This window comes from Myxine glutinosa, chromosome 14 (assembly GCF_964187855.1).
Source record: "Myxine glutinosa chromosome 14, kmMyxGlut1.1, whole genome shotgun sequence".
Taxonomy (NCBI): domain Eukaryota; kingdom Metazoa; phylum Chordata; class Myxini; order Myxiniformes; family Myxinidae; genus Myxine; species Myxine glutinosa.
In genome coordinates this window covers 38,743,707-38,771,680 of record NC_136274.1, presented here as the reverse complement: position 1 = coordinate 38,771,680, position 27,974 = coordinate 38,743,707, and the positions used below count along the sequence as shown (strand labels likewise).

The following is a 27,974-nucleotide window of genomic DNA, read 5'->3' as shown; positions in this document are numbered from 1 at the left end:
CTCATAGATGTATCTATATATCAGCAGCTACTGCTATTTTAGCACTCATAGATGTATCTATCAGCAGCTACTGCTATTGTAGCACTCATATATGTATCTATATATCAGCAGCTACTGCTATTTTAGCACTCATATATGTATCTATCTATCAGCAGCTACTGCTATTTTAGCACTCATAGATGTATCTATCTATCAGCAGCTACTGCTATTGTAGCACTCATAGATGTATCTATCTATCAGCAGCTACTGCTATTGTAGCACTCATAGATGTATCTATATATCAGCAGCTACTGCTATTGTAGCACTCATAGATGTATCTATCTATCAGCAGCTACTGCTATTGTAGCACTCATCGATGTATCTATATATCAGCAGCTACTGCTATTTTAGCACTCATAGATGTATCTATATATCAGCAGCTACTGCTATTGTAGCACTCATAGATGTATCTATCTATCAGCAGCTACTGCTATTGTAGCACTCATCGATGTATCTATATATCAGCAGCTACTGCTATTTTAGCACTCATAGATGTATCTATCTATCAGCAGCTACTGCTATTGTAGCACTCATAGATGTATCTATCTATCAGCAGCTACTGCTATTGTAGCACTCATCGATGTATCTATATATCAGCAGCTACTGCTATTTTAGCACTCATAGATGTATCTATCTATCAGCAGCGACTGCTATTATAGCACTCATAGATGTATCTATCTATCAGCAGCTACTGCTATTATAGCACTCATAGATGTTTCTATCTATCAGCAGCTCCTGCTATTATAGCACTCATAGATGTATCTATCTATCAGCAGCTACTGCTATTATAGCACTCATAGATGTATCTATCTATCAGCAGCTACTGCTATTATAGCACTCATAGATGTTTCTATCCATCAGCAGCTAATGCTATTATAGCACTCATAGATGTATCTATCAATCAGCAGCTAATGCTATTATAGCACTCATAGATGTATCTATCAATCAGCAGCTACTGACTAGAGTTCCACATTCGCGTTTATACACCTATCAATCAGCAGCTACTGCTATTATAACACTCATAGATGAATCTATCTATCAGCAGCTACTGCTATTGTAGCACTCATAGATGTATCTATATATCAGCAGCTACTGCTATTGTAGCACTCATAGATGTATCTATCTATCAGCAGCTACTGCTATTGTAGCACTCATAGATGTATCTATATATCAGCAGCTACTGCTATTGTAGCACTCATAGATGTATCTATATATCAGCAGCTACTGCTATTGTAGCACTCATAGATGTATCTATATATCAGCAGCTACTGCTATTGTAGCACTCATAGATGTATCTATATATCAGCAGCTACTGCTATTGTAGCACTCATATATGTATCTATAAATCAGCAGCTACTGCAATTTTAGCACTCATAGATGTATCTATATATCAGCAGCTACTGCTATTGAAGCACTCATATATGTATCTATATATCAGCAGCTACTGCTATTTTAGCACTCATAGATGTATCTATCTATCAGCAGCTACTGCTATTTTAGCACTCATAGATGTATCCATATATCAGCAGCTACTGCTATTTTAGCACTCATATATGTATCTATCAGCAGCTACTGCTATTGTAGCACTCATATATGTATCTATATATCAGCAGCTACTGCTATTTTAGCACTCATAGATGTATCTATCAGCAGCTACTGCTATTGTAGCACTCATATATGTATCTATATATCAGCAGCTACTGCTATTTTAGCACTCATAGATGTATCTATCTATCAGCAGCTACTGCTATTTTAGCACTCATAGATGTATCCATATATCAGCAGCTACTGCTATTTTAGCACTCATAGATGTATCTATCAGCAGCTACTGCTATTGTAGCACTCATAGATGTATCTATATATCAGCAGCTACTGCTATTTTAGCACTCATAGATGTATCTATCAGCAGCTACTGCTATTGTAGCACTCATATATGTATCTATATATCAGCAGCTACTGCTATTTTAGCACTCATATATGTATCTATCTATCAGCAGCTACTGCTATTTTAGCACTCATAGATGTATCTATCTATCAGCAGCTACTGCTATTGTAGCACCCATAGATGTATCTATATATCAGCAGCTACTGCTATTGTAGCACTCATAGATGTATCTATCTATCAGCAGCTACTGCTATTGTAGCACTCATCGATGTATCTATATATCAGCAGCTACTGCTATTTTAGCACTCATAGATGTATCTATCTATCAGCAGCTACTGCTATTATAGCACTCATAGATGTATCCATATATCAGCAGCTACTGCTATTTTAGCACTCATAGATGTATCTATCAGCAGCTACTGCTATTGTAGCACTCATAGATGTATCTATATATCAGCAGCTACTGCTATTTTAGCACTCATAGATGTATCTATCAGCAGCTACTGCTATTGTAGCACTCATATATGTATCTATATATCAGCAGCTACTGCTATTTTAGCACTCATAGATGTATCTATCAGCAGCTACTGCTATTGTAGCACTCATATATGTATCTATCTATCAGCAGCTACTGCTATTTTAGCACTCATAGATGTATCTATCTATCAGCAGCTACTGCTATTGTAGCACTCATAGATGTATCTATATATCAGCAGCTACTGCTATTGTAGCACTCATAGATGTATCTATCTATCAGCAGCTACTGCTATTGTAGCACTCATCGATGTATCTATATATCAGCAGCTACTGCTATTTTAGCACTCATAGATGTATCTATCTATCAGCAGCTACTGCTATTGTAGCACTCATAGATGTATCTATCTATCAGCAGCTACTGCTATTGTAGCACTCATCGATGTATCTATATATCAGCAGCTACTGCTATTTTAGCACTCATAGATGTATCTATCTATCAGCAGCTACTGCTATTATAGCACTCATAGATGTATCCATATATCAGCAGCTACTGCTATTTTAGCACTCATAGATGTATCTATCAGCAGCTACTGCTATTGTAGCACTCATAGATGTATCTATATATCAGCAGCTACTGCTATTTTAGCACTCATAGATGTATCTATCAACAGCTACTGCTATTGTAGCACTCATATATGTATCTATATATCAGCAGCTACTGCTATTTTAGCACTCATATATGTATCTATCTATCAGCAGCTACTGCTATTTTAGCACTCATAGATGTATCTATCTATCAGCAGCTACTGCTATTGTAGCACTCATAGATGTATCTATATATCAGCAGCTACTGCTATTGTAGCACTCATAGATGTATCTATCTATCAGCAGCTACTGCTATTGTAGCACTCATCGATGTATCTATATATCAGCAGCTACTGCTATTTTAGCACTCATAGATGTATCTATCTATCAGCAGCTACTGCTATTATAGCACTCATAGATGTATCCATACATCAGCAGCTACTGCTATTTTAGCACTCATAGATGTATCTATCAGCAGCTACTGCTATTGTAGCACTCATAGATGTATCTATATATCAGCAGCTACTGCTATTTTAGCACTCATAGATGTATCTATCAGCAGCTACTGCTATTGTAGCACTCATATATGTATCTATATATCAGCAGCTACTGCTATTTTAGCACTCATATATGTATCTATCTATCAGCAGCTACTGCTATTTTAGCACTCATAGATGTATCTATCTATCAGCAGCTACTGCTATTGTAGCACTCATAGATGTATCTATCTATCAGCAGCTACTGCTATTGTAGCACTCATAGATGTATCTATATATCAGCAGCTACTGCTATTGTAGCACTCATAGATGTATCTATCTATCAGCAGCTACTGCTATTGTAGCACTCATCGATGTATCTATATATCAGCAGCTACTGCTATTTTAGCACTCATAGATGTATCTATATATCAGCAGCTACTGCTATTGTAGCACTCATAGATGTATCTATCTATCAGCAGCTACTGCTATTGTAGCACTCATCGATGTATCTATATATCAGCAGCTACTGCTATTTTAGCACTCATAGATGTATCTATCTATCAGCAGCTACTGCTATTGTAGCACTCATAGATGTATCTATCTATCAGCAGCTACTGCTATTGTAGCACTCATCGATGTATCTATATATCAGCAGCTACTGCTATTTTAGCACTCATAGATGTATCTATCTATCAGCAGCTACTGCTATTATAGCACTCATAGATGTATCCATATATCAGCAGCTACTGCTATTTTAGCACTCATAGATGTATCTATCAGCAGCTACTGCTATTGTAGCACTCATAGATGTATCTATATATCAGCAGCTACTGCTATTTTAGCACTCATAGATGTATCTATCAACAGCTACTGCTATTGTAGCACTCATATATGTATCTATATATCAGCAGCTACTGCTATTTTAGCACTCATATATGTATCTATCTATCAGCAGCTACTGCTATTTTAGCACTCATAGATGTATCTATCTATCAGCAGCTACTGCTATTGTAGCACTCATAGATGTATCTATATATCAGCAGCTACTGCTATTGTAGCACTCATAGATGTATCTATCTATCAGCAGCTACTGCTATTGTAGCACTCATCGATGTATCTATATATCAGCAGCTACTGCTATTTTAGCACTCATAGATGTATCTATCTATCAGCAGCTACTGCTATTATAGCACTCATAGATGTATCCATACATCAGCAGCTACTGCTATTTTAGCACTCATAGATGTATCTATCAGCAGCTACTGCTATTGTAGCACTCATAGATGTATCTATATATCAGCAGCTACTGCTATTTTAGCACTCATAGATGTATCTATCAGCAGCTACTGCTATTGTAGCACTCATATATGTATCTATATATCAGCAGCTACTGCTATTTTAGCACTCATATATGTATCTATCTATCAGCAGCTACTGCTATTTTAGCACTCATAGATGTATCTATCTATCAGCAGCTACTGCTATTGTAGCACTCATAGATGTATCTATATATCAGCAGCTACTGCTATTGTAGCACTCATAGATGTATCTATCTATCAGCAGCTACTGCTATTGTAGCACTCATCGATGTATCTATATATCAGCAGCTACTGCTATTGTAGCACTCATAGATGTATCTATATATCAGCAGCTACTGCTATTGTAGCACTCATAGATGTATCTATATATCAGCAGATACTGCTATTGTAGCACTCATAGATGTATCTATCTATCAGCAGCTACTGCTATTGTAGCACTCATCGATGTATCTATATATCAGCAGCTACTGCTATTTTAGCACTCATAGATGTATCTATCTATCAGCAGCTACTGCTATTGTAGCACTCATAGATGTATCTATCTATCAGCAGCTACTGCTATTGTAGCACTCATCGATGTATCTATATATCAGCAGCTACTGCTATTTTAGCACTCATAGATGTATCTATCTATCAGCAGCTACTGCTATTATAGCACTCATAGATGTATCCATATATCAGCAGCTACTGCTATTTTAGCACTCATAGATGTATCTATCAGCAGCTACTGCTATTGTAGCACTCATAGATGTATCTATATATCAGCAGCTACTGCTATTTTAGCACTCATAGATGTATCTATCAGCAGCTACTGCTATTGTAGCACTCATATATGTATCTATATATCAGCAGCTACTGCTATTTTAGCACTCATATATGTATCTATCTATCAGCAGCTACTGCTATTTTAGCACTCATAGATGTATCTATCTATCAGCAGCTACTGCTATTGTAGCACTCATAGATGTATCTATATATCAGCAGCTACTGCTATTGTAGCACTCATAGATGTATCTATCTATCAGCAGCTACTGCTATTGTAGCACTCATCGATGTATCTATATATCAGCAGCTACTGCTATTTTAGCACTCATAGATGTATCTATATATCAGCAGCTACTGCTATTATAGCACTCATAGCTGTATCCATATATCAGCAGCTACTGCTATTTTAGCACTCATAGATGTATCTATCAGCAGCTACTGCTATTGTAGCACTCATAGATGTATCTAAATATCAGCAGCTACTGCTATTTTAGCACTCATAGATGTATCTATCAGCAGCTACTGCTATTGTAGCACTCATATATGTATCTATATATCAGCAGCTACTGCTATTTTAGCACTCATATATGTATCTATCTATCAGCAGCTACTGCTATTTTAGCACTCATAGATGTATCTATCTATCAGCAGCTACTGCTATTGTAGCACTCATAGATGTATCTATCTATCAGCAGCTACTGCTATTGTAGCACTCATAGATGTATCTATCTATCAGCAGCTACTGCTATTGTAGCACTCATCGATGTATCTATATATCAGCAGTTACTGCTATTTTAGCACTCATAGATGTATCTATCTATCAGCAGCTACTGCTATTGTAGCACTCATAGATGTATCTATCTATCAGCAGCTACTGCTATTATAGCACTCATAGATGTATCCATATATCAGCAGCTACTGCTATTTTAGCACTCATAGATGTCTCTATCAGCAGCTACTGCTATTGTAGCACTCATAGATGTATCTATATATCAGCAGCTACTGCTATTTTAGCACTCATAGATGTATCTATCAGCAGCTACTGCTATTGTAGCACTCATATATGTATCTATATATCAGCAGCTACTGCTATTTTAGCACTCATATATGTATCTATCTATCAGCAGCTACTGCTATTTTAGCACTCATAGATGTATCTATCTATCAGCAGCTACTGCTATTGTAGCACTCATAGATGTATCTATATATCAGCAGCTACTGCTATTTTAGCACTCATAGATGTATCTATCTATCAGCAGCTACTGCTATTATAGCACTCATAGATGTATCCATATATCAGCAGCTACTGCTATTTTAGCACTCATAGATGTATCTATCAGCAGCTACTGCTATTGTAGCACTCATAGATGTATCTATATATCAGCAGCTACTGCTATTTTAGCACTCATAGATGTATCTATCAGCAGCTACTGCTATTGTAGCACTCATATATGTATCTATATATCAGCAGCTACTGCTATTGTAGCACTCATAGATGTATCTATATATCAGCATCTACTGCTATTGTAGCACTCATAGATGTATCTATCTATCAGCAGCTACTGCTATTGTAGCACTCATCGATGTATCTATATATCAGCAGCTACTGCTATTTTAGCACTCATAGATGTATCTATCTATCAGCAGCTACTGCTATTTTAGCACTCATAGATGTATCTATCAGCAGCTACTGCTATTGTAGCACTCATAGATGTATCTATATATCAGCAGCTACTGCTATTTTAGCACTCATAGATGTATCTATCAGCAGCTACTGCTATTGTAGCACTCATATATGTATCTATATATCAGCAGCTACTGCTATTTTAGCACTCATAGATGTATCTATCAGCAGCTACTGCTATTGTAGCACTCATATATGTATCTATCTATCAGCAGCTACTGCTATTTTAGCACTCATAGATGTATCTATCTATCAGCAGCTACTGCTATTGTAGCACTCAAAGATGTATCTATATATCAGCAGCTACTGCTATTGTAGCACTCATAGATGTATCTATCTATCAGCAGCTACTGCTATTGTAGCACTCATCGATGTATCTATATATCAGCAGCTACTGCTATTTTAGCACTCAATGATGTATCTATCTATCAGCAGCTACTGCTATTGTAGCACTCATAGATGTATCTATCTATCAGCAGCTACTGCTATTGTAGCACTCATCGATGTATCTATATATCAGCAGCTACTGCTATTTTAGCACTCATAGATGTATCTATCTATCAGCAGCTACTGCTATTATAGCACTCATAGATGTATCCATATATCAGCAGCTACTGCTATTTTAGCACTCATAGATGTATCTATCAGCAGCTACTGCTATTGTAGCACTCATAGATGTATCTATATATCAGCAGCTACTGCTATTTTAGCACTCATATATGTATCTATCTATCAGCAGCTACTGCTATTTTAGCACTCATAGATGTATCTATCTATCAGCAGCTACTGCTATTGTAGCACTCATAGATGTATCTATATATCAGCAGCTACTGCTATTGTAGCACTCATAGATGTATCTATCTATCAGCAGCTACTGCTATTGTAGCACTCATCGATGTATCTATATATCAGCAGCTACTGCTATTTTAGCACTCATAGATGTATCTATCTATCAGCAGCTACTGCTATTATAGCACTCATAGATGTATCCATACATCAGCAGCTACTGCTATTTTAGCACTCATAGATGTATCTATCAGCAGCTACTGCTATTGTAGCACTCATAGATGTATCTATATATCAGCAGCAACTGCTATTTTAGCACTCATAGATGTATCTATCAGCAGCTACTGCTATTGTAGCACTCATATATGTATCTATATATCAGCAGCTACTGCTATTTTAGCACTCATATATGTATCTATCTATCAGCAGCTACTGCTATTTTAGCACTCATAGATGTATCTATCTATCAGCAGCTACTGCTATTGTAGCACTCATAGATGTATCTATATATCAGCAGCTACTGCTATTGTAGCACTCATAGATGTATCTATCTATCAGCAGCTACTGCTATTGTAGCACTCATCGATGTATCTATATATCAGCAGCTACTGCTATTGTAGCACTCATAGATGTATCTATATATCAGCAGCTACTGCTATTGTAGCACTCATAGATGTATCTATATATCAGCAGATACTGCTATTGTAGCACTCATAGATGTATCTATCTATCAGCAGCTACTGCTATTGTAGCACTCATAGATGTATCTATATATCAGCAGCTACTGCTATTATAGCACTCATAGCTGTATCCATATATCAGCAGCTACTGCTATTTTAGCACTCATAGATGTATCTATCAGCAGCTACTGCTATTGTAGCACTCATAGATGTATCTATATATCAGCAGCTACTGCTATTTTAGCACTCATAGATGTATCTATCAGCAGCTACTGCTATTGTAGCACTCATATATGTATCTATATATCAGCAGCTACTGCTATTTTAGCACTCATATATGTATCTATCTATCAGCAGCTACTGCTATTTTAGCACTCATAGATGTATCTATCTATCAGCAGCTACTGCTATTGTAGCACTCATAGATGTATCTATATATCAGCAGCTACTGCTATTGTAGCACTCATAGATGTATCTATCTATCAGCAGCTACTGCTATTGTAGCACTCATCGATGTATCTATATATCAGCAGTTACTGCTATTTTAGCACTCATAGATGTATCTATCTATCAGCAGCTACTGCTATTGTAGCACTCATAGATGTATCTATCTATCAGCAGCTACTGCTATTATAGCACTCATAGATGTATCCATATATCAGCAGCTACTGCTATTTTAGCACTCATAGATGTCTCTATCAGCAGCTACTGCTATTGTAGCACTCATAGATGTATCTATATATCAGCAGCTACTGCTATTTTAGCACTCATAGATGTATCTATCAGCAGCTACTGCTATTGTAGCACTCATATATGTATCTATATATCAGCAGCTACTGCTATTTTAGCACTCATATATGTATCTATCTATCAGCAGCTACTGCTATTTTAGCACTCATAGATGTATCTATCTATCAGCAGCTACTGCTATTGTAGCACTCATAGATGTATCTATATATCAGCAGCTACTGCTATTTTAGCACTCATAGATGTATCTATCTATCAGCAGCTACTGCTATTATAGCACTCATAGATGTATCCATATATCAGCAGCTACTGCTATTTTAGCACTCATAGATGTATCTATCAGCAGCTACTGCTATTGTAGCACTCATAGATGTATCTATATATCAGCAGCTACTGCTATTTTAGCACTCATAGATGTATCTATCAGCAGCTACTGCTATTGTAGCACTCATATATGTATCTATATATCAGCAGCTACTGCTATTTTAGCACTCATATATGTATCTATCTATCAGCAGCTACTGCTATTGTAGCACTCATAGATGTATCTATATATCAGCAGCTACTGCTATTGTAGCACTCATAGATGTATCTATCTATCAGCAGCTACTGCTATTGTAGCACTCATCGATGTATCTATATATCAGCAGCTACTGCTATTGTAGCACTCATAGATGTATCTATATATCAGCAGCTACTGCTATTGTAGCACTCATAGATGTATCTATATATCAGCATCTACTGCTATTGTAGCACTCATAGATGTATCTATCTATCAGCAGCTACTGCTATTGTAGCACTCATAGATGTATCTATATATCAGCAGCTACTGCTATTATAGCACTCATAGATGTATCTATATATCAGCAGCTACTGCTATTATAGCACTCATAGATGTATCTATATATCAGCAGCTACTGCTATTATAGCACTCATAGATGTATCTATATATCAGCAGCTACTGCTATTATAGCACTCATAGATGTATCTATATATCAGCAGCTACTGCTATTATAGCACTCATAGATGTATCTATCTATCAGCAGCTACTGCTATTATAGCACTCATAGATGTATCTATATATCAGCAGCTACTGCTATTGTAGCACTCATAGATGTATCTATATATCAGCAGCTACTGCTATTGTAGCACTCATAGATGTATCTATATATCAGCAGCTACTGCTATTGTAGCACTCATAGATGTATCTATATATCAGCAGCTACTGCTATTGTAGCACTCATATATGTATCTATATATCAGCAGCTACTGCTATTATAGCACTCATAGATGTATCTATCTATCAGCAGCTCCTGCTATTATAGCACTCATAGATGTATCTATCTATCAGCAACTACTGCTATTATAGCACTCATAGATGTATCTATCTATCAGCAGCTACTGCTATTATAGCACTCATAGATGTATCTATCTATCAGCAGCTCCTGCTATTATAGCACTCATAGATGTATCTATCTATCAGCAGCTACTGCTATTATAGCACTCATAGATGTTTCTATCTATCAGCAGCTCCTGCTATTATAGCACTCATAGATGTATCTATCTATCAGCAGCTACTGCTATTGTAGCACTCATAGATGTATCTATCTATCAGCAGCTACTGCTATTGTAGCACTCATAGATGTATCTATCTATCAGCAGCTCCTGCTATTATAGCACTCATAGATGTATCTATCTATCAGCAGCTCCTGCTATTATAGCACTCATAGATGTATCTATCTATCAGCAGCTCCTGCTATTATAGCACTCATAGATGTATCTATCTATCAGCAGCTCCTGCTATTATAGCACTCATAGATGTATCTATCTATCAGCAGCTACTGCTATTATAGCACTCATAGATGTATCTATCTATCAGCAGCTCCTGCTATTATAGCACTCATAGATGTATCTATCTATCAGCAGCTACTGCTATTATAGCACTCATAGATGTATCTATCTATCAGCAGCTCCTGCTATTATAGCACTCATAGATGTATCTATCTATCAGCAGCTACTGCTATTATAGCACTCATAGATGTATCTATCTATCAGCAGCTCCTGCTATTATAGCACTCATAGATGTATCTATCTATCAGCAGCTACTGCTATTATAGCACTCATAGATGTATCTATCTATCAGCAGCTCCTGCTATTATAGCACTCATAGATGTATCTATCTATCAGCAGCTCCTGCTATTATAGCACTCATAGATGTATCTATCTATCAGCAGCTACTGCTATTTTAGCACTCATAGATGTATCTATCTATCAGCAGCTGCTGCTATTATAGCACTCATAGATGTTGAGTATAGTTCAACACCAAGAGAATGTTGGTTGCCATTTATTCATGACGTTCCATGAGCGGGAACGGATTTTACTCACCGCGAGCAAAAAATATACATTTTTTTTTAGGGGCGGACGACTTTTATGGGGCGGACGGCGATGATGAACAGGAATTTTTTTTTAACCAGCCTAATACACAAACCTTGGCGACTGATATCACTTGCAGTAATGCAAGTCATTCATAAATATGCAGCGCATAATGTTCTATGCAGCTCGTTGTTTTACGGAAGCAAAGGTTTTTTTTGGCAAGGGTTACAATCCTGGATGGGTAGCCACTTTGACACATAATTCAAATATGACAGTCATGTTCATTGAAAAAAAAAAAACAGTTTATATTGAGATATTGCAACGAAATACCAAAATATGTACATCCAATAGTCATCGCACCATAACGGATAATTAACCTCGCAAGCATTAATGATGTCGGCTTTTCCAAATATTCTTCGCTCGTATGCAGCACAAGGCTGCGGGATAGCATCATTGGCAGAGGGCGCGGCTGTGCCACTGATGCGGAGGAAATCATCTATGATGAAAGACCGATAGCCCAGTTAATCAGCAATCAGCAGCAGTCCTGCCTATAAGAATGCTCTTCATTCTTGCACTTGGTAGAACATAGGTGGCAGTGTTAACCATCCCAGAAGCTGTTATTTCTGCTTGATAAAAGAATCAATCAAACAATTTTGGATAAAGCACTTTTCACATAAAAGCAGGATTTCAAAACACTTTACAAATAAGGAAGTAAAGAAATAAAAATATTTTTTGAAGAAAGATTCTTTTTTTAAAAATTATTATTCTTTTAATTTTTTTCGGAGAGATTTAAAAACCATAATCGAGGTTGTGCAGTTTATAAACAGCAGCGAGTTTCACAGCCAAGGATTATATCTGAAGAATGCTCAAAGCTTTGATTTAAAAGTCTTCATCCAATCGTGAGGAACAACCACAAAATATTCTATTTTTAGACCATAGCTTTGTGTCGTAGTGCAAGGTGTGATTCGGTTAGAAATGCAAGCAGAAACCAAGTATTTGTTTTTTGGCTTTAAAGGTGATCAAAAACATTTCAAGATCTATCCATTTGAGTTCTGGGAGCCAATGAAGCATTTTCCGGATTGGAGTGATGTGCTCCAATGTACGAGCTAAGCAGATATATTTTGAACAAATTATCAGAGCTTGAGAGAAGAGGCAGGCCAGCCTGGCAACAACAAGCTGCAGCAATCCAAGTGTGATGTTGTGAGAGCGTGGGCCGTAGAAGACAGCACATCCTCAAGTTTAATGGACAGGAAGATCTGATGCCATCAGTGCAGCAATGAAAGCTGACATTGAAATTTTGTAAAATTGTACCAAGTGGATAAAAATTACGAGAGAAACCAAGGCTGCACAAGCAACAGAACCCTGGAGAACAACAATAGCTGGACAAAGTGGGTCTGAGAAATAGCAACTAATGTTTATAGCAGTTGTTGTATCATCAATAGGTTCCATATGACAGGATTTCAACCATTTAAAAGCAAGTCTCCAGTTTCTAAAAAAAGAAAAAAAAAGAAAAAGAAAAAAAAGTGACTGGAGATTGTCAAGCAATACTTTATAGTAAACCGTGTCAAAACCAGCTGATAGGTCCAGAAGTAATAGGAACACAGCTGATCTTGGTCCACCAAGTAGAAAAGGTGATTTGTGACATTCAGGAGGGCAAGTTCAGTGCCGTGAATCCATTTGAGATCAGAATGGAAGAGTTTCAGAAGAGAATGCCGATGAAAGTATTCCAAATTCTAGGATCTCGAAAATAAAAAGTAAAAGAGAAACACGACAGTAATAATCAAAATTCTTTGTGTCCAGTGAACGTTTCTTCAAGACAAGGATCATTACGACTTATTTTATTGATGGAACTGCAGATAATGCAATGGAGCAATTGATTCGTATAGTTTTAAGTGAAAAGAGAACTGAAAGCAATGAGACAATCAAATATGACAGAACTGTACGTATTGACAAAATAAGTTTGCTTTCTTGAAGTTGCGGATTAACTGGACTGCATACAATTAACTGACAAGTGAGAAGCGATCCAAACAGAGGTATTAGATGGTGTGGAAGACAGTGTAAGAGCCCAGGCATGTACAAGCCAAGTGCTTTATGAACACACTACAATAGCTTACCCTGAAAGGCAGCAAAAATATTGCTTGATTAGTGATGGAGACACTGAGTGGAAAAGGAGCTCAAACTACAATTTGAAGGTTTGTCGATCATGAAGAACAAAGCAAAATTGGTGTTGGAGGAGTCATTTTCAATTAACGTGCAGTCATACAAGGCTTTCCCTTTAGCAAGTCACTTGGTGTAAAAGATATAATAATAACTAGCAGAGGTACCCGGCTTTGCACGGGAGTGGGAGGAGGAGGGGAGGGGGAAGAGGAGGGGAGGGGAACGGGGGGGAGGGGGGGAGGGGGAAGCGGGGGAGGAGGAGGGGAGGGGGAAGAGGAGGGGAGGGGAATGGGGGGGAGGGGGAAGGGGGGGAGGGGGGGAGGGGAAGGGGGGGAGGGAAGGGTGCGGGGGTGCCCAGGGGAAGAAGGGCCCCTCCCCTCCCCCTCCCCCCCTTTCCCCTCCCCCCCCTCCCCTCCCCCTTCCCCCTCCCCCTCCCCCCCTCCCATCCCCTTCCCCCTCGTTCCCCTCCCCTTCTCTTCCCCCTCCCCTCCTCCTCCCCCTTCACACCAGGGGGGTTGACTCAGCCTGTCATCCCACCGAGGTCGGAAGTCGGAACTCATTGTCGTCAAATAAATGTAGCCTGTATGTTTCACTCTTTGTCACATGCCGTTGGTCCCATGTCAATCGGATGAAGTTGAAAAAGTAACGTTACGAAGGTTCTCTGGGACGTACTGATTCCGAATAATGAAGTTGAAAAATTAACGTTCCGAAATACGCTAATTACGCTAACAGAAGCGCTGGAGGGAGCACTGCGCTCCCTCCCTTAGATTCCCTCCCTCTTCTGCTAGCGCTAATTACGCGTAACACACTAATTTTAAAACCCGAAGTTTTTTTAATTTTAAGGTGTGCTGTAGTCAGAAGCGCTAGAAGCGCTGCGCTCCCTCCCTTCAAATCCCTCTCTCTTCTGCTAGTGCTAATAATACGCTAATTTTAAAACCCGAAATTTTTTAAATGTTTATGTCTCCGTGACATTCCTGGGACCATCCCGAGTCGAACAGTACTTTCCGCTCGCAAATCCGTCCACGGGTTCTCGAGATCTTAGAGATCGTAGATCAGGATACAGACACAGAGGCCAACTCTACTTTATATATATAGATAATAATAATAATAATAATAATAATAATACATTTATTTTGTATAGCGCTTTTCAAGAAACCCAAAGACGCTTTGACATAGTACATAAAACAAAGACAAAAAAAAGACAAAAATACATAATTAAGTAAAATAACCAAACAGAAAGGAAGGAGAAGGAGAAGAGACGGTCAGGGGTTGAATGCGGTGTTGAACAGGTGGGTCTTGAGTGATGATTTGAATGTGGTGAGTGAGGAGGAATCTCTGATGGTTTGAGGTAGTGAGTTCCAGAGTGTGGGAGCAGCGATGGAGAAGGCCCTGTTCCCCCAGGATCTGAGTTTGGTCCGGATGGTGGGGACAGGAGGTTGGCAGTAGCAGAGCGGAGGGTGCGGGTGGGAGTGTGTCTGGGGAGGAGGTCGGTCAGGTAGGATGGAGCCAGGTTATGGAGGGCTTTGTAGGTCAGGAGGAGGATTTTGTACTGGATTCTCTGGGAGATGGGGAGCCAGTGGAGCTTGTGAAGGACGGGGGTGATGTGGTCCCGGGCCCGGGAGTGGGTGAGTAAACGGGCAGCGGAGTTCTGAATGTATTGAAGTTTATTGATGATATTTGAGGGTGAACCATAGAGGAGGCTGTTGCAGTAGTCCAGACGGGAAGTGATGAAGGTGTGGATGAGGGTTTCTGCAGCTGTGGAGGAAAGGGATGGACGGAGACGGGCGATGTTTTTCAGCTGAAAGAAGGCTGTCTTGGTGATCTGTTTAGTGTGTTTGTCGAAGGAGAGGGTTTGGTCAAAGATGATGCCAAGATTCCGGAAGTGAGGGGAGGTGGATACTGGGATACCGTCGATGTTGAGGGTGAAGTTGTGGGTGGATTTGGTGAGCGTTTTTGGTCATGGCTGGCAGGATGGCCTAAGCCCTAAAGGTACGCACACTCGCCTCCAAGCTGTCGAGACTGGGTTTGAATCTCAGCTCAGCTACAAACTGTGATCCTGGTGTCTTGCAGGCAGGCCAAAGAATCAATGTGTGTGCCTCGGATGGGCATTAAACTGGGAGTCCCATCTGCTGGCAATAGTTGGTGGACATTATAGATCCAACGGTGTCCTCTTTTTTGTATGTAGATTCAAGGCTCATGTAAGAGCCAGTACACTGAACTGATCAGGATGCAGCAGGACAAAATAAACAGTAGGGAGGTGGGGGGGGGGGGGCGATGTCAACAGCGAAGTTGAAGTACAAGATAGAGGGAGACAGAAGACTTAGACAAACAATGGGTGTGGGAAGGAAAGGATTCATGGGTTGGACAAAATGGATACAGAAAGAAACTCTCAGGAGGGAAAAGCTGGAAATTTGGAAGGAAGAGGGCTTGGGGCAGGGAATTTCGGGGGAGGAAGGGTGGTTAACGAGGGTAGAAAATATCATGGTTTTGGATTGTGAATTATCCGAGATGGCGGTGAAGAGCTGTCTTGAAGACCTGGAGGGAAGAATGAGATTGAAGAGAACGTGGACGTTGGTTCTGCAGGCAGGAAAAAAAGGGGAGCGAATGAATGGAGGTGAGCAGTGGTCCTATATTTTGGGAGGTTCATGGGAAGGAGGTTGATGATGGACCGCGTGAACCCTGCATATACCGGCCGGGAGGAGGAGCGGGACGGGGCGCAGGGACAAAGCATGGAAAGAGCAGTGGATGCAAGACAAGAAAGGAGATGGTAGAAGACAAAGACCACCGACCTGTCTGCGATGGGAAAGTGATAGGCTAATGGACTCAACTTCACCATGGGAGATTCTAATGGTCTTGAAGACCTTGGCTCCCACAGCATCAAGCTGAGCAAGGTGTTAAGCAGGGGAGCAAGCCCAGATGGGAGAGCAGCAACATGCTCCATCAAGCTGAGGATGAAGGCCTTGTAGAGGGGTAGGAGTTTATGGGTGCCAAGGAAGGGCTTTATACGACAGAAGACGCCCAGTCAGCTACTCTGCGAAGAGCATGAGACCCATCATGCATGGCCAAGTTAGAAATTCCTGCCCTAATCTAAAGTGCATTGCATCAGTGGCACAGCTGCGCCATTAACCAATGATGCTCCTCGCAGCCTTGTGCTGCATAACAAAGAAAGGTGTAGTAGACAACGGATGCTTTCAAAGTCAGGTTGTTGGCAAGTGAGTGATATTTGTATTTAATTTTTCAATCAGTGACATCCCATTTTGAAATAATGCAAATAAGTATTAAACCAATGAGAGTCTTTATCAGTTTTGTCGAATAGAGTGACAAATGGAGCAAATTGACGAGGGAATTTCAAATCGTCTGATTATAAAGTGAGACCAACTGTTCAAGGACAATAGGGAGTTTTGACAATATAAATACATGAAACAATTTCGAGCTGTTGGGTTGAATATTAGTGGAGTAAATTTATTCAAAGGAAGACTTTAAGAAAGCATCAAAAAGGAAAACACAAATAATTGCCATCACGAAGAAAAGACTGGCCCTTTTTACCTGTGACATGTATCAGGTATACAAGAGCTCTGCGTGGTTGTTGTTGTGGTTCTTGTTGGGGGTCGATTTTTGAAATGTGCATCAACTTGTCAGACAGCTGGCAGACCCCACCCACATTAGTTGCTCGACTCCACCAACCACGGCATCCAGACAAAATAACGTGGCCGCCTTCATGGTGTTCTGGTGGGCTTAAGACGTCAGGCCTGTAGACCTCTGCTGATTGTACACTGCCCGGGTTTGTTGCGTCAGATTTCCATTGGCTTTGTTTGGGTCCAGTATTACAATGAGGGAACCCGAAAAATCTAATCAATGTCGAATAAAAATTATGAGCAAGGTTTAGTCAACGTAGTCAGCACACATGGTACGCTCCTCCCTAAGAAAATAGAGTTACTTAATTTTTGAACGGCCCCATATTGGGGTTAAAAAAAAGTGACCGCGTGACAAATGAGCTCGTTATGATATAACCATGGTGGAGGCTGTCATGGATGTGAGGTGTTGAGTTAATTTTTGAAATGACGCATTAAATGTATGTTTCCCAATCGAGCTGTTCATCTTTTAAGAAATATTTAAATGTGTTTCCCAATCGGCCCGTTACCGGATAGTGTTGCATGTTGTGACCACAGTGCGGTAATTCTTGTTTATAGCCAGGCAACCTGAGCCCTCTGCAATTTTTGGCTGAATAACACGAGTCTACTGAAACATTTCACCTACCATTTAACTTTTAACAGATCAAATTGTGTAGGGACAGAAACCCTATTCATTCACCCCGAGAGGGGATTCCATGTAGTTCACGATACAAGAATCAAATGGTGCAAACATCAAGAGACTATACCTTCCAATAACCATTGGTTCTCGAGTGAAGTTTCTATCCTTTGCCGGTCAGTGAAGCACAACACAGATGGACAACAATAACACCTGGTATGAGTGCAGCAACTGCTTTGCACGTCACATTCAAGTTATCAAATCAACATCTTTTGATGACCAACTACAGCAAGTACAATCACTCGATCACCAAGTAGAATTGGCACCAAAAGTATTTGCGACATTAGTATCTACATCTATTACTAAAAGGAGAAGTAATATATAGTAATACTTCTTGAAAATCCTTTTTTATGTGGAACACTTAATTTTACATCCACATGAGCACATCTATAGACGACATGCAATATCTTTGTGAAGTACAACATCCTGCATTTTGCTTGTACCCGTGAGCGGAGCGACAGGTATGCAAGCCTAGTACATTGAAATGCATGGTGGTATCAGTATGGCAACTACATAATCCAAAAAAGAACCGCCTTTAGAGGCCATTTTTCCCCGTAGAGCGTGGGTTGGCATTTTTTGGGCACTGTGGTCCCCTTTTTGAAGCAATGTTTTATGGCCGGATGCCCTTCCTGCTGCCAACCCTGTTAGTCGCCTCTTGCGACACACAGGGAATTACCAGTGAACTGGAACTCAATTTGCTGACCTCGGAAGGATGACAGGCTGAGTCAACCACCCTGGTGTTAATTCAGCGATCAACCGGGATTGGAACCCAGGATCCTAGGATCCCTAGCCGGCACCCTAACCGCTAAGCCAACACCAGGCTATCACATCATCAAAAAGAAGGTATTAAATAAATTACTCCACAAATTCATTCTCTTGTGGCAAAGAAATACTGCATCTCATGGTATCTAAATAAAAGGAAGATATGAACAATATTAAGTGCCATGCATTATTAAATTATGGATAAGATTTCCATCCATTAAGCTCATCATTAGGATAAACCTTTGACTGTTTAATCCAATCTGTTGAGACAAAGCAAGCTTACTTTCAAACACACAAAATGAACAAAACACAAGTAATATAATCTACCACCAAAAGTCCAAAGTAAATGCAAGGATCGAAATTACGTGGTAAAATTAACGACATCTAATACGAGGTGTGGGGGTAGGGGGTGTGGGGGTAGGGGGTGTGCGGTAACAAGACAAACAAACCTTTCACCATTGGCAAACGTGCCACACCTGTCCTTGGTCTGGCTCTACACGCTGCATATGATCTCAAATTTAGGCAAAAATTTTTTTCAAAGTTTGAGCAATTCAATTTGTTTTTAATTCAAAAAAATTCTGCAAAGGATTACATAATTCCATGCACTGACAACACCCTGTTTTATATTGTGCATTCTGCTTGCTAAATGCACACATTGAAATAAAAGGAGGGGAGGGAGGCGAGAGGGGATCGGTGGGGTGAGGCGAGAGGGGATCGGTGGGGTGAGGCGAGAGGGGATCGGTGGGGTGAGGCGAGAGAGGATCGGTGGGGTGAGGCGAGAGGGGATCGGTGGGGTGAGGCGAGAGGGGATCGGTGGGGTGAGGCGAGAGGGGATCGGTGGGGTGAGGCGAGAGGGGATCGGTGGGGTGAGGCGAGAGGGGATCGGTGGGGTGAGGCGAGAGGGGATCGGTGGGGTGAGGAGAGAGGGGATCGGTGGGGTGAGGCGAGAGGGGATCGGTGGGGTGAGGCGAGAGGGGATCGGTGGGGTGAGGCGAGAGGGGATCGGTGGGGTGAGGCGAGAGGGGATCGGTGGGGTGAGGCGAGAGGGGATCGGTGGGGTGAGGCGAGAGGGGATCGGTGGGGTGAGGCGAGAGGGGATCGGTGGGGTGAGGCGAGAGGGGATCGGTGGGGTGAGGCGAGAGGGGATCGGTGGGGTGAGGCGCGAGGGGATCGGTGGGGTGAGGCGAGAGGGGATCGGTGGGGTGAGGCGCGAGGGGATCGGTGGGGTGAGGCGAGAGGGGATCGGTGGGGTGAGGCGAGAGTGGATCGGTGGGGTGAGGCGAGAGTGGATCGGTGGGGTGAGGCGAGAGTGGATCGGTGGGGTGAGGCGAGAGTGGATCGGTGGGGTGAGGCGCGAGGGGATCGGTGGGGTGAGGCGAGAGGGGATCGGTGGGGTGAGGCGAGAGTGGATCGGTGGGGTGAGGCGAGAGTGGATCGGTGGGGTGAGGCGAGAGTGGATCGGTGGGGTGAGGCGAGAGTGGATCGGTGGGGTGAGGCGCGAGGGGATCGGTGGGGTGAGGCGAGAGGGGATCGGTGGGGTGAGGCGAGAGTGGATCGGTGGGGTGAGGCGAGAGTGGATCGGTGGGGTGAGGCGAGAGTGGATCGGTGGGGTGAGGCGAGAGTGGATCGGTGGGGTGAGGTGAGAGTGGATCGGTGGGGTGAGGCGAGAGTGGATCGGTGGGGTGAGGCGAGAGTGGATCGGTGAGGTGAGGCGAGAGTGGATCGGTGGGGTGAGGAGAGAGGGGATCGGAGGGGGGGTGAAAGGAGATCGGAAGGGGGGGGGGTAAGAGGAGATCATCGGTGAATTGAGGGGTTATTGCAGTGCAGAAAGTAATTAATATATACTCAGAATTGAGTCGATTCCAGGGTATAAGGGTGAAAAATATATACAGTCGTGGCTAAATAGAAAACGAAAACCAGAGAATTGTCTGAGGAGGTCAGACACAAGATTGTAGCCAAGCGTGGACAATCTCAAGGATACAAGTTCATCTCCAGAGACCTTGAAGTTAGTGTCCACCGTACGCAATGTTATCAGGACGTTTAAGGCCCATGGCACTGTAGCCAACCTCCCTGGACGTGGCCGCAAAACAAAACTTGATCAAATATTGCAGCGAAGGATTGTTTGAATGGTGGAGAAAGCACCTCGATCAACTGCCAAACAGATTCAAGCTGACCTTCAGACACAAGGTACGACAGTTTCAACTCGCACCATCCGTCGCCAACTCAATGAAAGGGCGTTCTATGGGAGGAGACCCAGGAGAACCCCACTGCTAAGAAAGCCTGACTGGAGTTTTCCAAACACACCTGAACAAGCCAAAATCTTTCTCGGAGAATGTCCTGTGGACAGATGAGACCAAATTAGAACTTTTTGGTAGAGCACATCATCTCTATGTTTACAGAAAACAAAATGAAGCCTTCAAAGAAAAGAACACCTTCCCAACAGTCAAACATGGAGGAGGTTCAGTGATGTTTTGGGATTACTGTGCTGCCTCTGGCACTGGGTGCCTTGAATGTGTGCATGGCATCATGAAATCAGGAGATTACTACGGCATTTTGGAGCGCAATGTGCAATGTTCAACCCAGTGTCAGAAAGCTGGGTCTCTGTTGAAGGTAATGGGTCTTGCAGCAGGACAATGACCGCAAACACCCTTCAAAAAGCACCCAGGAATGGTTCAAGACAAAATGCTGGACTGTTCTGAAGTGACCAGCAACGAGTCCAGATCTAAATCCCATTGAACACCTGCGGGGAGATCAGAAAACAGCAATTTGGAGAAGGCACCCTTCAAATCTGGGAGAACTGGAGCAGTTTGCACAAGAAGAGTGGGCCAAACTGCCTGTAAAGAGATGTAGGAAGCTCATTTATGGCTGAAGGAAGTGCTTGACTGCAGGTAATTTGTCCAAAGGCCGTGCTACCAAATATTAAGTCGAGGGTATCAATAATTTTGTCAATGCCATTTCTTTTTATTTTCTGATTTAAAAGGATATATTAAGTTCTGAATCAAAAACAAAGGTTCTGTAATGTTAACAGTGAAATAAAGAATTGTGGAGACCAAATACTTTTGTCAATTTCAACTTATTTTGAGAGAAAATTGTGAGTTATTTGAAAAAAGTGCAAGGGTGCCAAAATTTTTGGCCACCACTGTATACATATCATACATCCCACTAATTTTATTTGAGAAGAGAAATAATGAGTTCAGAGCTGCTGGTCTTACCCAAAGGTGAAGGGGGTGGGGTGGGGTGGGGGGGAATGGGGGAGGGTGGGGTGGAAATGAGGGAGGGTGGGTGGAAATGGGGGAGGGGTGGGTGGAGAAGAAATGGGGGAGTATGGGGAGGAAATTGGGGAGGGTGGGGAGGAAGGGGAGGAATGGGGGAGGGTGGGGAGGAAGGGGAGGAATGGGGGAGGGTGGGGAGGAAGGGGAGGAATGGGGGAGGGTGGGGAGGAAGGGGAGGTATGGGGCAGGGTGGGGAGGAATGGGGAAGGGTGGGGAGGAATGGGGTGGAAATGGGGGAGGGTGGGGAGGAAATGGGGGAGGGTGGGGAGGAAGGGGAGGAATGGGGGAGGGTGGGGAGGAATGGGGGAGGGTGAGGAGGAATGGGGTGGAAATGGGGGAGGAATGGGGTGGAAATGGGGGAGGATGGGGAGGAAATTGGGGAGGGTGGGGAGGAAGGGGAGGAATGGGGGAGGGTGGGGAGGAAGGGGAGGTATGGGGCAGGGTGGGGAGGAATGGGGAAGGGTGGGGAGGAATGGGGTGGAAATGGGGGAGGGTGGGGAGGAAATGGGGGAGGGTGGGGAGGAAGGGGAGGAATGGGGGAGGGTGGGGAGGAATGCGGGAGGGTGGGGAGGAATGTGGGAGGGTGGGGAGGAATGTGGGAGGGTGGGGAGGAATGGGGTGGAAATGGGGGAGGGTGGGGAGGAATGGGGTGGAAATGGGGGAGGGTGGGGAGGAAATGGGGGAGGGTGGGGAGGAAGGGGAGGAATGGGGGAGGGTGGGGAGGAATGGGGGAGGGTGGGGAGGAAGGGGAGGTATGGGGCAGGGTGGGGAGGAAGGGGAGGTATGGGGCAGGGTGGGGAGGAATGGGGAAGGGTGGGGAGGAATGGGGTGGAAATGGGGGAGAGTGGGGAGGAAATGGGGGAGGGTGGGGAGGAAGGGGAGGAATGGGGGAGGGTGGGGAGGAATGTGGGAGGGTGGGGAGGAATGGGGTGGAAATGGGGGAGGGTGGGGAGGAAATGGGGGAGGGTGGGGAGGAATGGGGGAGGGTGGGGAGGAATGGGGGAGGGTGGGGAGGAATGGGGGAGAAGGGGGGGAAGGGGAGGTATGGGGCAGGGTGGGAAGGAAGGGGAGGTATGGGGCAGGGTGGGGAGGAATGGGGAAGGGTGGGGAGGAATGGGGTGGCAATGGGGGAGGGTGGGGAGGAAATGGGGGAGGGTGGGGAGGAAGGGGAGGAATGGGGGAGGGTGGGGAGGAATGTGAGAGGGTGGGGAGGAATGTGGGAGGGTGGGGAGGAATGTGGGAGGGTGGGGAGGAATGGGGTGGAAATGGGGGAGGGTGGGGAGGAAATGGGGGAGAGTCACTGTGCACAGGAAAGTTTTAGGCGGTGGGAAAAAAATGACCAGTTCCGGAGATTCAGGGTTGGGGAGCCCTTTTATCTACGTATATAAAATGTATTGTAAATATGTATGTATAACATGGCGCCGCTCCAGGTGAAAGGGAGTATGACAAGACAACATGTACTGAAATACGACAATTCTAAGAGAATGAACCTGTCCTAAAGGGACGGTTTCTTCACTCGTATATGATATACATATATATTGGAAAACAACCACGACAGAGAGCGGGGCGTTTGTAAGTGGAAATAAATGAATAAATAAAAAGAGGAATGCACAAGGCCGGAGGGTATATGAGGTGTAGTGTAGCACGTGAGGTGGAAGAGGAGAATGAAATAAGGCCACGAGCGGTGATTCCAATTGGGCCAGATTGACGGCTTTGTGTACGTGTGTGAAGGAACCCACCGAGACGCTCTGGCTGGAGGTGCTGCTGGGGGTCGGAGAGCGCTGAATTGTAACGAGCGCCATCAGGGTCGCGGGATCGCCCAGCTCGAGCGCACAGCGATCCAGGCGAAGAGGAGGAATCCACGGGATGAACCGATGAAGAGACCCTCCTCCTCCGCAACAGCTGTAAACTCCGTAGCGCGGCAAACAGCTCGAGCATGCGCGTTTCGCCGGCCCGGAAGCCCTATTTCGTTCTATATTCGTTCCCTCATCGATCCTCGTTCTTTCATTCTTATTTTATTCCTCAACGCAGATTGTTATCGCGCACGACCAGGGCTTCCGTTTCACGAGCGAAACGGATTTTTCTTTTTTTATCTTACGTTCTTCGATTTACAGGTCACGTCTCTTTGTTCTCACCGTCCCGCCCTCATACAAACGTGAATGTCTGAACTGAATCTTATTCCTGGACGTCTGAACGACGTCGATAATAAATATTATCGCTTTGGGAGTTTGGGTTGTTTATGCTCAACAACTGAAGATGAATGAAGATTCACAATCACTCTGTATCAATTGAGGTACACCACACACAATGAGGAATTTGATTGTCTGACCGCAAAAAAGATGAATACTCCTCGTATTTAACTTCCTTAATTTCGCAGATTTATATAAAATCCTGTGGATCGCAAGTGTTAAAGTTTGGAGTAACGTCAGGGGCGGATCCAGGGGGTGCAGGGGGTTCAGGGGGTGCGCACCCCCCCCCCCCCCTTCAATCCAGGATGAGGGTGCAGGCGGTGCGAATCTGCTGAACTGTTGGACCAGGGAAGAACACAAGGAACTGCAGAAACTTCCAAGAACGCACGAAATGCCGTTTCTGACGATCAATTTTTTTTAATTTCCTGGGGGAGGACCCCCAGACCTCCCCTTTACCCCCCCCCCCCAGCGCTATAGTTCCATGCACCCCCACCCTCCCCGTCTTTAAATTCCTGGATCTGCCCCTGAACGTTATCCTGGTGATTTGGCTCTTCAATGTTAGGCCTTGTGTGAGGTTCCCCCAGTGAAAAGATCCCCCCAGGGAGAGGTTTCCCCAGTGAGAAGTTCCCCCAGTAAGCGGTTCCCCCAGTGAGAGGTTTCCCCAGTGAGAGGCTCCCCCGATGAGAGGTTCACCGAGTTAGAGGTTCCCCCATTGAGAAGTTCCCCCAGTGAGAGGTTCACCCAGTGAGAAGTACCCCCAGTGAGAGGTACCCCCATTGAGAGGTTCTCCCAGTGAGAAGTTCCCCCAGCGAGAGGTTCCCCAGTGAGACGTTGCCCCATTGAGAAATTCCCCTCGTGAGACGTTCCCCCAGTGAGAAGGTCCCCCGGTGAGAGGTTCCCCAGGAGAGAGGTTCCCCCAGTGAGAGGTTCCACCCATGAGAGGTTCCACCAGTGAGAGGTTCCCCTCTTGAGACGTTTCCCCACTGAGAGGTTCCCCTCGTGAGAGGTTTCCCCATTGAGAAGTTCCTCCAGTGAAAGGTTCCCCAAGAGAGACGTCCCCCCAGTAAGAGGTTCTCCCATTGAGAGGTTCCACCAGTGAGAGGTTCCCCCATTGAGACGTTTCCCCAGTGAGAAGTCCCCCAGTGAGAGGTGCCCCTCGTGAGAGGTTCCCCCATTGAAAAGTTCCCCCAGTGAATGGTTCCCCAAGAGAGAAGTTCCCCCAGTGAGAGGTTTCCCCATTGCGAAGTTCCCCGAGTGAGAGGTGCCCCCATTGAGAAGTTCCCTCAGTGAGAAGTCCCCCCATTGAGAAGTTCCCCCAGTGAGAGGTTCCCCAAGTGAGAAGGTCCCCCAGTGAGAGGTTCCCTCAGGGAGAAGTTCCCCCAGTGAGAGGTTCCCCCAGTGAGAGGTTCCCCCATTGAGAGTTTCCACCAGTGAGAGGGTCCCCCATTGAGACGTTTCCCCAGTGAGAAGTCCCCCAGTGAGAGGTTCCCCTCGTGAGAGGTTCCCCCATTGAAAAGTTCCCCCAGTGAAAGGTTCCCCAAGAGAGAAGTCCCCCCAGTGAGAGCTTCCCCCATTGCGAAGTTCCCTGAGTGAGAGGTTCCCCCATTGAGAAGTTCCCTCAGTGAGAAGTCCCCCCATTGAGAAGTCCCCCCATTGAGAAGTTCCCCCAGTGAGAGGTTCCCCCAGTGAGAAGGTCCCCCAGTGAGAGGTTCCCTCAAGGAGACGTTCCCCCAGTGAGAGGTTCCCCCAGTGAGAGGTTCCCCAATTGAGAAGTTCACCTTGTGAGAAGTCCCCCAGTGAGAGGTTTCCTCAGTGAGAAGTTCCCTCAGTGAGAGGTTCCCCCATTGAGATGTTCCCCTAGTGAGACGTTCCCCCATTGCGAAGTTCCCCCAGTAAGAGGTTCCACCAGTGAGATGTTCCCCTATTGAGAGGTCCCCTCGTGAGAGGTTCCCCCATTGAAAAGTTCCCCCAGTGAAAGGTTTCCCAAGAGAGAAGTTCCCCCAGTAAGGGGTTCCCCCATTGAGAGGTTCCACCAGTGAGAGTTTCCCCCATTGAGAAGTTCCCCCAGTGAATGGTTCCCCAAGATAGAAGTTCCCCCAGTAAGAGGTTCCCCCAGTGAGAGGTTCCCCCAGTGAGAGGCTCCCCCATTGAGTGGTTCACCCATTGAGAGGTTCCCGAGTGAGACGTTCCCCCATTGAGAAGTTCCCCCAGTGAGAGGTTCCACCAGTGAGACGTTCCCCCATTGAGAGGTTCCCCTTGTGAGAGGTTCCCCCATTGAGAAGTGCCCCTTGTGAGAGGTTCCCCCATTGAGAAGTTCCCCCAGTGAAAGGTACCCCAAGAGAGAAGGTCCCCCAGTAAGAGGTTCCCCCATTGAGAGGTTCCACCAGTGAGAGGTTCCCCCATTGAGAAGTGCCCCCAGTGAGAGGTTCCCCAAGTGAAAGGTTCCCCCAGTGAGAAGTGCCCCCAGTGAGAATTTTCCCCTTGTGAGAGGTTTCCCCACTGAGTGGTGCCTCCAGTGAGAGGTTCCCCCATTGCGAAGTTCCCCTAGTGCAGGGGTTCCCAACCTGTGGGTCGCGACCCCCCAGGGGGTCGCGGAGGGTGGGCTGGGGGAGGGGGAGGAGGGTCGAGAAGCCTTGGGAGAACTTGGTAGCCTTGGGAGAAGGGAACATTACCAAAACTTTCATTTCGCTGATACCAAGAACACACAACATAATGTTGTGCTGGTGGAGTTGGCTATAGTTTTCGCTCGCTCTTTTCGATGTGCGCTATGCATCAATCATATTCCAAAGTCAGCATGCTGGCCTAACGTGTTCTTCTTCCATTTGCCTCCACCTACCTCTGCGAGGCCGGATATTCTACCCTCGTCCACATCAAAACGAAGACCAGGAACAGATTGGATGTCGAGGATGACTTGAGATTGGCTCTTACAAACACCCCGCCACTAATTCCAAGACTCGCTGCTCAGATGCATCCCCAACATCCCACTAGCTAGGTTGGAGAGATGATGATATGTTAGTGATGACGATCATGGATTGTGTGACGATGGATGGCAGTGAGAAAAAATGATGAGCTTGGTTTGACTAACTAACTAAAATTACCCGAATTTTATAATGTGCAAGGAATGTTGCAGTAAAATTGGTAAAAATTGATGAATTAATGATTGTTTTCTCTTTCTTCCCTTTTCCTTCTCAGAAAAATTTATAAAACTGAAACGGCTGATGGCAGGGGGGTCGCGTGTGTTTCGGGGCTTTGAGAAAGGGGTCGCGAGTACAAAAAGGTTGGGAACCACTGCCCTAGTGAGAGGTTTCCCCATTGAGAAGTTCCCCCAGTAAGTGGTTCCCCCATTGAGAAGTTTCCCCCATTGAGAGGTTTCCCTATTGAGAAGTTCCCTCAGTGAGAAGTTTTGCAAGTGTGGCAGAGAGCGAGGAGCAGGGCCGCAGGCCTACACTCAGAAAGGGCCCGGAACG

General features: G+C 44.2%; 1 protein-coding gene across 2 annotated transcripts in view; it reads right to left on the bottom strand.

The window, feature by feature from the left end:
- The window catches only part of LOC137415585 (protein phosphatase Slingshot homolog 2), a 276,350-nt gene extending 252,064 nt beyond the window's left edge, over positions 1-24,286 (bottom strand). For both annotated transcript variants that reach the window (XM_078768025.1, XM_078768028.1), the window contains exon 1: positions 24,058-24,286. In XM_078768025.1, coding sequence (XP_078624151.1) covers positions 24,058-24,120 — 63 coding nt within the window. In that variant the 5' untranslated portion in view covers positions 24,121-24,286. The remainder of the gene's footprint in view (positions 1-24,057) is intronic.
- Between the last annotated feature and the right edge of the window lie 3,688 nt (positions 24,287-27,974).